This window comes from Oxyura jamaicensis, chromosome 5 (genome assembly GCF_011077185.1).
Source record: "Oxyura jamaicensis isolate SHBP4307 breed ruddy duck chromosome 5, BPBGC_Ojam_1.0, whole genome shotgun sequence".
NCBI lineage: Eukaryota > Metazoa > Chordata > Aves > Anseriformes > Anatidae > Oxyura > Oxyura jamaicensis.
This window is the reverse complement of record NC_048897.1, coordinates 62,322,204-62,336,435: the sequence shown is the minus strand read 5'-3', so window position 1 is coordinate 62,336,435 and position 14,232 is coordinate 62,322,204. Positions and strand designations below refer to the sequence as shown.

At 39.0% G+C, this 14,232-nt stretch overlaps 1 protein-coding gene across 3 annotated transcripts in view; it reads left to right on the top strand.

Annotated features, from left to right (window-relative positions):
• Positions 1 to 11,654, top strand: part of RNF141 (ring finger protein 141) — a 16,684-nt gene extending 5,030 nt beyond the window's left edge. The window contains exons 1-6 of one of the 3 annotated variants that reach the window (XM_035326853.1): positions 1 to 73; positions 1,874 to 2,070; positions 3,871 to 3,979; positions 5,041 to 5,222; positions 8,373 to 8,480; positions 11,069 to 11,654. In XM_035326853.1, the coding sequence (XP_035182744.1) occupies positions 1,889 to 2,070; positions 3,871 to 3,979; positions 5,041 to 5,222; positions 8,373 to 8,480; positions 11,069 to 11,219 (732 nt within the window). In that variant the 5' untranslated portion in view covers positions 1 to 73; positions 1,874 to 1,888 and the 3' untranslated portion in view covers positions 11,220 to 11,654. Of the gene's footprint in view, positions 74 to 1,870; positions 2,071 to 3,870; positions 3,980 to 5,040; positions 5,223 to 8,372; positions 8,481 to 11,045 lie in introns of all 3 variants that reach the window. The other 2 variants (XM_035326854.1, XM_035326855.1) reach the window with 2 other exon arrangements.
• The last annotated feature ends 2,578 nt before the right edge of the window (positions 11,655 to 14,232 follow it).

The window sequence follows — 14,232 nt, the reverse complement described above, 5'->3', positions numbered from 1 at the left end:
GGGGCCCGCGGGGAGCGAGCGGCCCCGCTCCGGAGCCGTCGGGCGGCGGCCAGCGCCATGCCGGGCCGCTGCGGTGAGCCGGCGGCCGGGGCGGGGGCGCGGGGCCTGCGGCCGTGGAGCGCCGGGAGGGGGCGGCTGCCGCGCCCGTCGGGAAGGGAAGGGAAGGGAAGGGAAGGGAAGGGAAGGGAAGGGAAGGGAAGGACGCGGCGGCGGGGCCCGTTTGCCCCGGGGCAGCGTTGGCCTGCCCCGCCCCAGCGGCGGGCGGTGCGGCCGTGACGCAGGAAGGCCGTGGCGCTTGGCCCGGCCGGAGCCCGGCGGTTGGGCGCGGTTCAGCGGCCCCTCGGGGCAGGTCCTCTGGCCTGGGCGGCGGGTCGGGGCGCCGCTGGCTGGCTGCTCGGGCCCGAGGGGGCAGCGGCTCGCGGTGCGCCTCTGGTGCGGCCTGCTCGGCGCTGGGGGTGCTGCTGGAGCCCAGTGCGGCGAGCAGCAGGCGCCGCACGGCGTTGTGCTTGCCAGGAAAGCTGCTTGAGCTAGAGGGATCCCCTGAGGTGGAAGGTGCGGGGTGGGTGGGTGGTGCTGCAGGGGTGGAAGGTGGTGCTGCTGGGAGGTGACAGCCAGGGGTGTGCTTCTCCGCGCGGCTGCTGAACAGCCCCAGACAAGCAGAGAAGTGAGTTCAGCGGGAACACACATCCATTTGGGAACAGAAACTGATAACAAGTCAAACAGTAAATCAGAAATCTGTTTTCTTAGGTGAAACGCAGCAGTAACTTAGAGAGCACTGGGGTAAGAACGTGCTTTATGCTGGGTATCGTGTTTTACTTTTCTCGTGCCAAGATCTTGGCAGCTGTACACCATGTTTTGGGGGCCTTTGATAGACAAATGCAGCTTTACGTACACATGGGGTGAAGTTCTGTGATGCTTCTCATAAAGGGTTTGCAACGCAGCTGCTACCACGTTATTCAGCATTTAAGGTTGATACTATTCTGCACTCGGTTTGCTATTGCAGACCTCTGTAGAAGTCCTTTAAAGGTGTGAAACTAATAGTTTGCATTACAACCAACAAACTCTGTGCAGACAGAATTAATTTGTATTAAAACAAAAAGACAATTCAAGGCAAATAAAATAGAGGGAAATCATGAAGCAATGTTAGATGAGAGTGAACAAGGGGAGTAAATAGATAAAGACTTTCAGAATCAAAAGGCATAGGGGAGAACCTTGTGAAAATTGTTGGGGAGAAAGATACGGGTGTAGACGAAAAGTGAAATAAGTTGATACTGGAGAGGTTTGAGCAAGTCAGCTCAGTGATACATCCTAAAGTTGAGTCTTCTGTGCAGTTAGGGTTTAGGCTAGTTTCACTGATTCCAGAATTGGTTTATAATAATTTGGATTCCTTGACTTACGAGAGTTCATTGAGGTGCCAAAGTCAGTCTGATGTAGGAAAACTAACTCTTAATGTAATGCCTGTATGCGGACATATATATTGATATGTTCAATTGTAGATGTTCTTTCACAGGTGCGACCTTTATTCTTTTGAAAAAACAGATTGTCATCATAATCTTGAGGTTTTATTTTCCATTCCATTGGATGCATTTATATGTGTGCGTTGGAGTTGCTGAAAAATCTGCATGTAAAGCAATCTCTATTTATTACGAGTAATGCTATAAGCAAAATAATTTATTATTCACGAGCTGTTACAGCTACATTCCAGTCTTTTGCAAGTGTTCCTTTTTGTTTCTGATTCGACTATTGTTCAGGTTGTGTTGTTGTAGAATAATTAGACTGGTTAGCAAGCAGCTAAACTCTTAGACTAAAAGAAAGAAAAGGAGCAGCCATTTATAGAACACATGAATGTAACTCTTTACAATCTTTTTAGCAGATGCTTCACCAGTGAATGAGAACTTCTTGCTATGGATTTGAGGTGAAGAACTTCACTATGGGTCAAATTTCAAGCCAGACACAAACTGTAATGAACAAGTTGCCAGAAAAAGTAGCAAAGCATGTCTCTTTGGTTCAAGAAAGTGGTTTCCTAACATATGAAGAATTTCTGGGAAGAGTAGCTGAACTTAATGATGTGTAAGCCTTGCTTCCGTCTTTTTTCATGTTTTACAGAGAACTTGTATGCAATATATTCTTCTGGGCTGGCTAAGCCAGGACTAGCTATCTGTTTTTCAAATGTTTCCTTTGGATCTTGAAGCTGTAATGGTTGTAATTGCACTTAATAATAATGGTTGCAATGCACTTAAAAAACAAGGCCATTTCTCCTCCGTAAAGTCACTTTTCTCCAATCCTCTTCTTTCTGCCAGTATTGCTTCTCTCTTAGAAGCTCACAAGAGGTAGTCATCTAGCTCTGTCTTTTGTATTACCTGTCACCCTGGCTCTTCTGTCCTCCATCAACCACCTAAAGATGCCATGCTGTGTCCATAGGAGGTAACAGTATCAGCCCTATAAAGAGACAGTACAGCAACCCAGGGAAGGTAGTACCTGAGACAGATACTTGTGACCATTTCTTAATGAGAGGGAGTGGAGGGGAATGTGCTGATCTATTCTCTTTAGTCACCAGCGATAGGACCTGTGGGAATGGTGTCAAGCTGAGGCAGGGGAGGTTTAGGCTAGATGTCAGGAAGAGGTTCTTCAACGAGAGGGTGGTTGCACACCGGAACAGGCTCCCCAGTGAAGTAGTCACTGCACCAAGCCTGTCGGAGTTCCAGAAGCGAATGGACTGTGCACTTAGTCACATGGTCTAAACTTCTGGGTAGACCTGTGTGGTGCCAGGAGTTGGACTTGATGATCCTTATGGGTCCCTTCCAACTCAGGATATCCTCTGATTCTATGTCTCTGGACATGCAGTGCTGTTCCTCATTAAAAATGAGATGCGCTTTACTATTTGAAACCAGTGAGCAAGATAATCCCAAACAAAAGGCTGCATAAGTAAGATTTTTTCATAGCATGCATTTTGTTTGATACATTGACAGTAAAAAGAAAAGAACAAAAAAGCAGAGTTGTTGTTTTCACTCAGTATTTATGGTATTAAATGGGCTGAGGTGGAAAAGGGGTTTTGCTGAAAAGGGTTTTTTTAATGTGTGGGTTTTGGTAGCGGTTGCTGTTTAACTATAATGCAAAGTTGTATTCAGTTTAAAAATATCTTGTATAGTGTCATGCTTTTATGAATGTCTATTGCATCATCAAGAACAGATAGCTACATTTGGGGTAGATGGATTTTGAAGAATGTTACCTTATGTTTCACCTGAGAATCTAAATATATTTCAGTATAATTAATTCCAAAATATCATTCTTGTTCAATTTTTTTAGTTCTTTACAGCATTTACTTTAGCCTGTAAATTTAGTTTGTTCTGGTTCTTGTGGAAAGACCATTGTGTCTGTATTTCATTAAAAAAAAATAATCATCTCAGGGGCACCTGAAGCTTACTGCTTCATTATTAATATAAGCTAACAAAAATACACCTTTTCTGCATATAATGGTACTTGCTTTCTTGCTTTCCTTTTTTATATATATATATATACATATATAAAAGGAAAGCAAGTACCATATGTGTGTGTGTATATATATATATATATATATACACATGGTAAGGAAATAAGCTTTCTAGATAGCATAACAGGATTGTATGACTACTGGAATAATCAGTGAAAGTATATTGGAATTAAAATGTCTGTAAAGGATGCTTACGTTTTGTGAGGTTTACTGTTCAATTTGAAATGGGCTATGTATTTTATATTGAATGACATGCAAAGAAGGTCACTACTCTGGGATAAAAAGCACATAGGTAAAAAATAAATGATATTATAGTAACTGAGGTTACTGATCTTTGCATATCTAGCACATAACGTTAGATTGATGTTCCTTTATTTCAGTATTGCAAAATTGGCTTCTGGACAAGACAAACATCTGTTGTTTGAAGTGCAGCCTGGTTCTGATTCTTCTGCGTTCTGGAAGGTGGTTGTTCGGATAATCTGTACTAAAGTAAGACTGCTGAAAAATTTAATTTGGCAGGGGTTTTTGTGTTTAGATGTTGGAGGACTGTCACTTTCACTGGTAAAATCCAACACCTGTTAGATTTTTGATTTTGATACAGGTGATGTATTCAGGGATATTATTTGAGATAAATCAAAGGTCTAGATTTCTGCAAAAAGCAGGTTAACAAAAACACTTTCACAACTAAGTTTAAAGGAAAGGTATCTTCTCATGGTGCACTTACAGCCCGTTAATTACAAATTCATATGACTTTTGAGATGACTCAGGTGATTATGGACTAAATGATCTTTAAAGTTCCTTTTCAACCCAAACCATTCTATGATTCATGGACATCAAAGAGTACAACAAACTGGGAACCATATATTTCCTTCATAGATGAAGTAAGCCAGCAATTCAGAGCATTATTAGTTGAGCTAGCATAACTGTATATATCCTGACTCCTTATAAAACCAATCTAAATGTTAAATATTTAACTATTTGTTTGAAGACCATGACAAAACTTACTAAGGTTGCTCTTACTAATAAGGAGATTTTTCCTCAGTGAATCCTATCAAGATAACATACACAGATGGTTCTGAAGCCAGTAAGCATTCTTAATGTGCAGTTCAAGCCAAGTGAACATTTAAACTTTGTTTGAAATGAACAGGTTGTAATTTTTTGGTTGCTGTTAGTTTTCATTAAGGCCACTATCACTGCAGGCTATTTTCAGCTCAAATGTGAAATGACTGATCATTCTCTTCCCTGTTTTAAGGTTAACCCATTTTTTAGGCATTATGTCCCTGCTTCCTTAAAACTGAATCCTTCTGAGCAATGATGATAATTGTCTTGTCCCAGAAACGTAGTCGTAATTGTTCTTCAAGAGAAAACAGAGAAGAGCTGTATTTTCAGATCTTAACTCTTACTGAAGTGGACTGCAATTTGCTAACACTGTGATGGACAGTTGGGAAAGTGGCTACTGTCATGAGAGTTGCAACGCATAAAAAGAATTTTGATAAATGTATGGTCAAAATCTGATATATAACTGTATTTAACAATTCTTATTTCTTAAGGTAAATAAAGCAAGTGGTATCGTGGAAGCTTCAAGAATCATGAACTTATATCAGTTTGTTCAGCTTTATAAAGATATTACCAGTCAAGCAGCAGGAGTTCTTGCACAGGGCAGTACTTCTGAAGAAACTGCAGAGAGTTTGATGTCTGTGTCATCGTGCCAGGCCAGCTTATGGATGGGAAGGTATTTTCATATACTTAAGCTTCTGACCACAGTTAAAACAAATATTTTGGCAGTTGTGTGTAAAACCTGAACTGCAAACACATAATGATCAAAGCTGCACGTGCTTAGGAGATGCAGACTTTATCATTGCAAGCATTAATAGCACATCTTCTCTTGTACCAAGAGAGCTGCAGTGAACTTGGTTAAAATTCTTTTGGCACTACTATACCTTAGCTTTCAGGACAATCATTTTAGTGGTCAGTTTTAATATAAACATGGTATATGTTGTATGTCCTGAATAAGGAAACAGGATGAAATGGAATCAGCTGCAGCTACAAATCTAGGGATTTTGACAGTGTTTGTTTAAACAGATTTTGTTATTGTTCCACTTAAACTTTCTCTTCCTCTTCTACAATTTGGCATGTGAAAGTCCCCATCTGTTGCCACTAGAAACTCATCAATTGTGGTAGTAATTTAACTTGTAAGACTGGAAAAATGTGAACTGTCTCACACGTGTTGACATCCTGCTTTGTTAACTAGAGGAAAAGCAAAAGACTGAGGTCAACACCTGCAATAACTTCAGTTCACATTGAATGTAACAGCAAGAAGCTGCTCACCCTTTCCCTGTGTGGAAATGTTGCTAGTGGTAATGCCTTATGTGCAGCTTTCCGAATCAGTTCAGTGTTCTAACTTAGTCTTAAGTAAGGTAGAGTTGCTGACCTTGGTAACTCTTCTTAGTGTCATATTCCAGCTGTTATATTGAGAAAAGGGTAAACAATGTTGGCATTAAATAGAGCACTTTTTTTTTTTTTTTTTTTTTTTTTTGTAAGCCAGTAGACAGCAGAATGTGCTCTTTCTGTTCATGTTCCTGTTTCTCATATTTGGAAACAAATAATCTTCAATTAATAATTAATAGTGATTCTGTGATTCTGTAATAGCTGTTCTGAGTTATTAAAATGCTAGTATCAGGTAGAAAATTTGGGGCACATTTAGGAAAGCATATTTTCCTGCTCTTTCTCAAAGATGAATGTATATCTAGAAATGGCCTTTTAATTAAACAAACTGCCACAACCTCAAACCAGTTGGTTGTAGAAAACAACTTCAAGTATTACTAAAGTCAATGAATAGATAAAAGGTTTCCTAGGTTAGTTTCATTTTCAGGCTTTGCGATGGGGAAGATGAGCATCCTATTTCTGTGCGTGTAAACTTCTTTGCTTGAGGTAGTATTGCTGACAAATAAAAGAAAAATTGAACATACTTCTCTAATATGATGGGGTAATACCCTAATTTAGTGAGCTGGCTTTTCCCAATTGTATCTTATCCAAGCTGTTCAAGTCATTCAGAAAAATACAGCCTGAAGCACCTTGAAGTATTTTGCACTTAGGAAATTGGTTTTCCAAGGTATCCTCCAACTTGCCTAAACTCTGGTCACCTTTAAACGTTGTTCAGCTCTACAAGAGCTGTCTGTCACTATCCAAAAATAGCAAATATTATCTGTTTCATTCTTCTTATCTTAACTTCTTACACTGGGAATGATAGCCTCGTTCTCTGAAACATACAGCTCCTATTCAGAGCATTCCAAAATATCCTAACTGCTTTATGCCTTCTGATAGTGAAGAGAAAAACATTTCCTTAGTTTATCGTTCTTATATTTTGCCATTTTTCAGTAACTTAGTCCTGTAGCTAAGTCTTAGATTCCAGAAACATTGTAAATAGGGCACCAGTTTTGTTTTAGGTGCTTGTGTATATATACCAGCAAACCTCAAAGACTGAAGTATTATCAAAGGGTAGTATTCAGAGCTGTGTGGTGGAGGGAAATGAAAGGGAGCAAGTCCAAAGAACACAGTGGGGAATCAAAAGATAAATATATATGAATTTTTTTTGAAACTGTGCTTCTCGATGTACGTGAATCAGCATCTGTAGTTAGAAAAAAAAAATCTGGCATTCTAAAGTAATTTCTCAAAAAGCAAATAGGAAAAGGAAGGTCCAAGAACCTACTGAAGAACAAAACAAAATTATGTTAGTTACTGTTCATTAGCTGGCTAATCTGTACAGTGAATAAAATTACTCTGTATTTGAGCATCTCCCAGGACACCTAATCTAAAGCAATAGTCCTTGAGGTGGACTGTCTTTCCTGAAATGCCATGTTTTCTATAGTGCTGCCTCTGTGCCTCAAGTCAGAGAAGGGATTCCCAAATCAGGGCTTTTGTAAAACCTAAAATTTCCAGGACACTTAACTAGCTGTTTTGCATATGAGCCTTGACTAGTTGGGTCATACCTAGTTGGATCAGTGAAAGTTGAGGATTCTCTGTACCTTCTCACGCTTGAGACATCTTAGTGATGCAAACATTTGAGATGTTGCTGTTATGAACTTGAGATACAGATACCTGTTATTTGAAAAAAATGAAGATGGATAAAATGAAAGCATCTGTCCCAGTGAGCAGTCTAAGTTTTGAACTCCCCTCACACTCAGGAATACCTGGAAGCTTAACTGGAAAAGCTAGGGTAACAACCAACTTGGGAGGAAATCTTAATTTGAAGGAACAATAATGGAGAGTGTATTGCAAGTGAAAACAATGCTTTTCAATCTTATGAGCTGTTTAGCTCTTGGCATTTTGATGGCATGTGAAATTAGTGAACATGCACTCCAGTAGTGAATCCTCTTAACATGAGTGCTTTTGTCACATTTCCTAGGGTTAAGCCTGAACACAGAAACTTGACCAAGTTCATTCTGAAATATTTCAGCCTGACAGTCTGTGAGAGGAAGGCAGATTCTTCTCCTGCTTTTAATGTAAAAAGTGTTTCTGTTCGTTGGCCCAGTCCTGTGATATGTCACAGTTACAATTTACATTTCCCTTGTTGATATGAAAAAGGATTTGCATAACCCTTTGCAACACCAGAAGTACAACATGACAGGAAAAAATAAATGTGTTTTCTAACTTAGTCTAGTTTGGTTGCTGCTATTTGGTAGCTTGAAGTTGTGTCGGCTAACATAGAATGGGATGATGTAACTACATCCACAAGGCTACATCTTCATCGTGGATAAGTACAGGTGTTGTGTTCTGTCCATCAGGAATTTTTAGGAAAAATGTTGTAACTAGGGTTTTTACTAGGGCATAAATAGTAAACTTGTTTGTCATCTGGGAGAAAATACTGCCTTCTCTTCTGCAGGGTTAAACAACTGACAGATGAAGACGAATGTTGCATCTGCATGGATGGACGTGCTGATTTGATCTTGCCGTGTGCTCACAGTTTCTGCCAGAAATGCATTGACAAATGGTAATAGATATTAAAGGTTATTCATTATTTTATAGCATGCACTGCTTATCTGACTTGTTTCAGTTTGGTTTAACAGATTCCTTAGTTAGTTGCTTAGAATTTAATGTTTAATTACAAAACATTGTAATCTTGTTTGAAAACTTTAGAAAAATTGGGCATATGCTGATGCTGGTACATAATGGTCCACAAATCTCATAAAAAGCTGCTTTTTGAAGAAAAAAAACAGTAGCTTGCAAGAGCATGCAGATATGAAGATAAGTTGGACCATCTTATTACTTCCCTGGGGAATAGCTATTAAAGGAATTTTTGTCTGCGTGTTGTGCTTTCCTTTGAAACAAATATACAATTTACTAGTTATTTTTTTCCCACATGCCATCCTTCTATCTGAACTGGAGAGATAAGGATTTGAAGAGCGATTATTCGGTGGATAAGGAATTGACTGGATGGCCACAGCCAGAAAGATGCAGTCATGCCCAGGTGGAGGCCAGTGACAAGTGGTGTCCCTCAGGGGTCCGTCTTAGGAGTGGTGCTGTTTGGTACCTTTATTAATGACACAGGCAGAGGGATCGTGTGCACCCTCAGCAAGTTTGTAAGTAATACCAAGCTGAGTGGTACAGTTGGTAAAATCAGAATGAAGGGAAGTCATCCAATGGGACCTGGACAAGCTAAATAAGTGGGCTCATGAGAACCTAATGAGGTTCAGCAAGTTTAAGTGCAGGGTGCTGCACCTGGGTCAGGGCAGTCCCAAATGTGAGCACAGACTGGGAGAACTCATTGAGAGCAGACCTGCGGAAAAGGGCTTGGCGGTGCTGGTGGACAAAAAGTTTGACATGCACCAACAGTGTACGCTTGCAGCTCAGAAGGCCAACTGTATCCTGGGCTGCATCAACAGAGGAGTGGCCAGCAGGTACAGGGAGGAGATTGTCGCCCTCTGCTCAGCCTTCCTGAGGCCCCACCTAGAGTATTGCATCCAGGTCTGGTCCTGCAGCACGAGAAAGATGTGGACCTGACAGAGCAGGTTCAGAGGCGGGCCACTAAGATGATCAGAGGGTGGGAGCACCTGTCCTATGAAGAAAGGCTGAGACAGCTGGGTATGTTCAGCCTGGAGAAGAGAAGACTCCAGGGACACCCCATTGCTGCCTTTCAGTACTTTAAGGGGGCTTACAAGAAAGATGGAGAGCGACTTTTTACACTGGCAGATAGTGATAGGACAAGGGGGGATGATTTTAAACTAAAGGAGGGGAGATTTAGTCTAGATTTTAGGATGAAATTCTTTACTCAGGATGGTGAGGTCCTGGAACAGGTTGCCCAGAGAAGCTGTGGATGCCCTATCCCTGGAGGTGTTCCAAGGCCAGGCTGGATGGGGCCCTGGGCAACCTGATCTAGTGGGTGGCATCCCTGCCCATGGGAGGAGGGTTGGAAACAGATGACCTTTAAGGTCCCTTCCAACACAAACCATTCTGTGATTGTGTGATTGTACTAAATGTATCAGAGTTTTCCTAGGAAACAATTTATTCTTAATAGCAATGCTTTGAAATGTTTCTATAACGTACCTTATGTGTTCAGCCTCATACTAAACTGAACAGCTTTTCAGCTTCTGTGTCTGATATATCAGTTGTTGGAAAACAGAGAAATTGCTTTCTGTAGGAGAGTAGCTCTCTCCACTGGCCATACAGAAGACCTGCAGGGATTAAGCAGTTTTCTGGCAGCCTAGTGTTAGGTGATAGGGATATTCTTGGAGATTCTTGACTAGTTAATCCACATGATTTTACATTTTAAGTCATAATGACTTGTTTTGTGTCTTTTTCAGTGGCTTATCAAGGAATTAATACTTTGTAATACTCGCTCAAGAAAAAACATAGTAAAAGTCTGTGGATCTCTTAGTCAGTCATCTAGAGTCAGTCATCTAGGAAAATATTTTAACATCAGCATTACAGGGCTTATTTTAGCTGTCTTGGTGGAGAATGGATTATATTCTACTATGGCTGATGCATCAGCTGAACTAAGTTCCAGTTACACCATTCTTTTCTAGTATGCAGTTTCTAAAGTTCATGTCTTCTTAACCTAGGCACGTAACAGAGACTCACAGCTTAGAAGCATAATTGCTTCAGACACCTGAGTAAGTGGGTGGAAAGGGACTCTGAGGGGCCAATTCTAAACTTTAGTGGGCTGATTGATCCAGGAAAAGGATTCCTTTTTCTCTTTACAGAGGAAGCTTATGGAGACTGGTTTTTGAAGTACCTCAGCTGTATATCTAAACATAGGAAGAGTTAATTTAGACTGTTTAAGCTTTCTGGAAGGTGTCTAGATGTATTCTGTTTTGCCTGAGCAAACTCAGAACATGACTCCAAATTTATCATTCAAAGACTAGAGCCGCATTCAGAACTGTGGGCAAATCTTTCTCATAAAGAAAAACTTCTGAAAGAAAAAGATAGTGGAGGTCTCATCCTATTAACCTGATGATTCTTTCAATTCTCACTGGGTTGTTGGTTGTTTTTTTTTATTATTTATGTTGTTCATTGGTTTGTTTTGGGGGCCAGAAAAAAGATTATAAATGAAAAATAGTCATTTCTCTGGATTTTTAACAGGAGCGATCGTCACAGGAGCTGTCCTGTCTGTCGTCGCCAAGTGACTGGGGCAAGCGATTCTTGGGTGGTTTCAGATGCACCTACAGAAGATGATATCGCTACTTACATCCTTAACATGGTAGATGAGGCAGGCCAGCCTCACAGACCCTGACACTGGCCAATAAGCTGACAGTAGTAGAAGCACTTGAAGCTTTTTTCATGAACATCTGGTTTTACCTCTTGTTGCCGTTCTTCCAGTCTTTTACTTCTCTTCTTGGCTGCTGTGAACCTACGTTGCTCTTTTAAAACACAGCATATATGAGCCAGTGTATGTGTTTGCAGTCTTAATTATTAATCTGTACTTTCAGTGAACTCTTTAATCATTAACAACGGTTATTTTAACAGTAACTTTTGATATTAACAATTTGACTACTAGATGAAGCTGTTTGTAACACAGCTACAACTGCTAACTGCTGTTTGAACATCACAGTGTACTGTTACTGAAGATGCACCGTGTTAGATGGATTGACCTCACAGTTCTTTTTCTTAAAAACAGTCCCTTTTAGATTCATGACAAATACGAATAAAGATGAGTTAGGACTAGTGATTACTGATTTGAAATTTTACTGCCGAAACTTGAAGATGTCACATTGCCTATTCTTCAGTACCCAGTCTTGCTGTTTTTAGAGTTAACAGATAGTGATTTCTGTCTGTTCTGCTACAAGTTTTAGTATTAATTATTTTAAATTGGTTTTGGAGAGTGCTAGATATCCATGTAAATATACTTGTGCGTTTACCGTTATTCTTCTAGATCATCTCTTAGGGTATTTATTTTTAAATGGATATTTAGCATAGTCTCATTAGCTTGAAAACATAAAAGTTTCACACACAGTCCTAAAGAAGTAAATCACTTCCTTTCTATATTTTTTTCATCAAGAACAGCCACAATTATTTTTAAACAGGCATATCTGAAAAGAATGACTTTATTCGAATTAGCAGTTAAGGTGTAGTTTAGTCTGACACTGTAGTTTTATTTGCTTCTCCTAAGTTTTCCAAGTGATAAAACTAGGTATTCTAAGGATTACAAGGTGATAATCTAAGTAAGTAAGGTGCTGTGCTTTCTATCTACAAGTGCAATATGCTTTTATGTAGCAGAGAGAATCTTCTACTTTGATAATAGTTATGTTTGCAGTGAGATATGCATGTGACAATGTGGGAAAGGGATATCATGACTGGAGTTCAGCAGTGTATTTCTGTCTAGCAGAATTAAATCTTTAAAGAGCTGAGTTTAGATAGTCGAAAACAAATTGTCATCATTAGTATTCAGGAAACCACATCTGAAGCCTCTTTGGCTTAAATAATATTGTGGCAACCGACTGCTGTTGTGAAGAATGAATTAATGAATATATTTATTTTTGATATTAACAAAGACTCCTCTTTTAACTTGAGGCTGTGAGAAATACTCCACTGTATCATTTGAGGGAATATCAGCATATATCTTACTTATTGCAAGACTGTGTTTTTAGTTGCCATACTTGTGCAAATTTGATGCCATAAGACGAAGGCCTTTTATCAGAGAGTAGTTCTCAAATACAAGGTGTGTACACACATCTGGGTTATTTTTCTTAATTGGCTAAAAATAATTGAATTATGTCAATGACCAAATTCCTCTGTTATACTTCTGTTTGCTAAGGAATATGCACATCATAGGGCACCCATTTAAGCTTGGCGTGTGGCACAGTTGTCAAATTTATCATAGACATTTAGACAGATAAGCAGCATACTCCTGGTGTGTGTATCATCTAAAAGCCAATATGGCTTAATGTATAAATCTCTATTTAACTATTTAAAAATCCATTTATGAACTATTTTTAGAACCATTTTAGAACTATTTTTTTCCCTTTGTTAATCCTTTGATATCAATGAGGTATTCTTCAGAAAATATATGGACTGTTTGGTTACATAAGGGCAGTTATTTGGGCTGAAAATTGTAATAGTCAGGGATTTTCCACTAAAATATTTGCAAATGGTCATAATCACATGCCAGTTAGGTTTCATTTTACTTTTTGAGCTTGCATTACTCCATATTAAGAACTTCAAAGTCACATTTGAATTTTAGAAACTTTTTTTTATGTCACTGGAATAGAAAAAGCATCTAAATCTGCTTCAAGCTAACTTCATTTTTCAAGTATTTTGAAAATTATACTTCTAAACTGAGATTTTATAAGTTAACTTTCTGCTGAGAACTTACACGAACTTCATAAAATATAATTTTCTAATGAATGCAAAGATTGTTAACTGTAGCATAATGACACTTGCAAATACAATATAAAATATCAAATTATGCAAAAAATAATTAAATAGTGAAAAGTAAACTTTGTATTCTGTACAGCTTTTTAAATTAAGTTGCTTATAATTCACACTGCTGTGATGTAGGTACTGTAATGTGTGCCTTGTAAAATGTATGTAGTGTATGTTATATGGGATAATAGGTACATTAACACCAAGAAATTAGTAATTTGGTACAGTTGGTGTTTCCTATTCTGAAATATATTTAGCAACCTGTTTTGGAAAAGGAATCACGCTGGCAGGGACATGGCAGTGTGTTCCAGAAGCCAGACCTTAAAATGTGAATTAATATGAATAACTATAGGTGGAGGGCATTAGAACTGAATCTTCTTGTGCTAAAGTGAAGATTTCTTACAGATTTAAAGTGAAAATATAATTTAAGTATTATAGATTGTATTAATTGCTAAGTACATTCCAATATATTAAAATTTGTGTATGAATTGTGCAATAAAGTTACTTTGGAAGAAATATCAAGCTTGAAGAATCTCTTTAGCTTTAATACCACAAAAGTCTGGAAACTGAATTTTAATCTGTATTCAATTCCATCATGCAGATGGTATGGTTAAATGTCGTAATGAGTCAGAGGTTTCTCAAATGTTAGTGTGATATTAGCAAGGTAGCTTAAATGCATCTCTGCAGAAGGACTCACTCTGTTTCTTCCTTTTTCTCAAAACAAATAAATTGGAACATTCTGCAGTGGTGGAAACAATCAAACCTCCACTTCTCAAAAGGACAGTATCAAGCAGGTTTTTTTCAGGGGGGGAAGAGGAGGGGGAGATTTTTTTTTTATTTTCCAAGGAATTGTGATTTATTTTGTATGCAAGTTTGTCCATTGT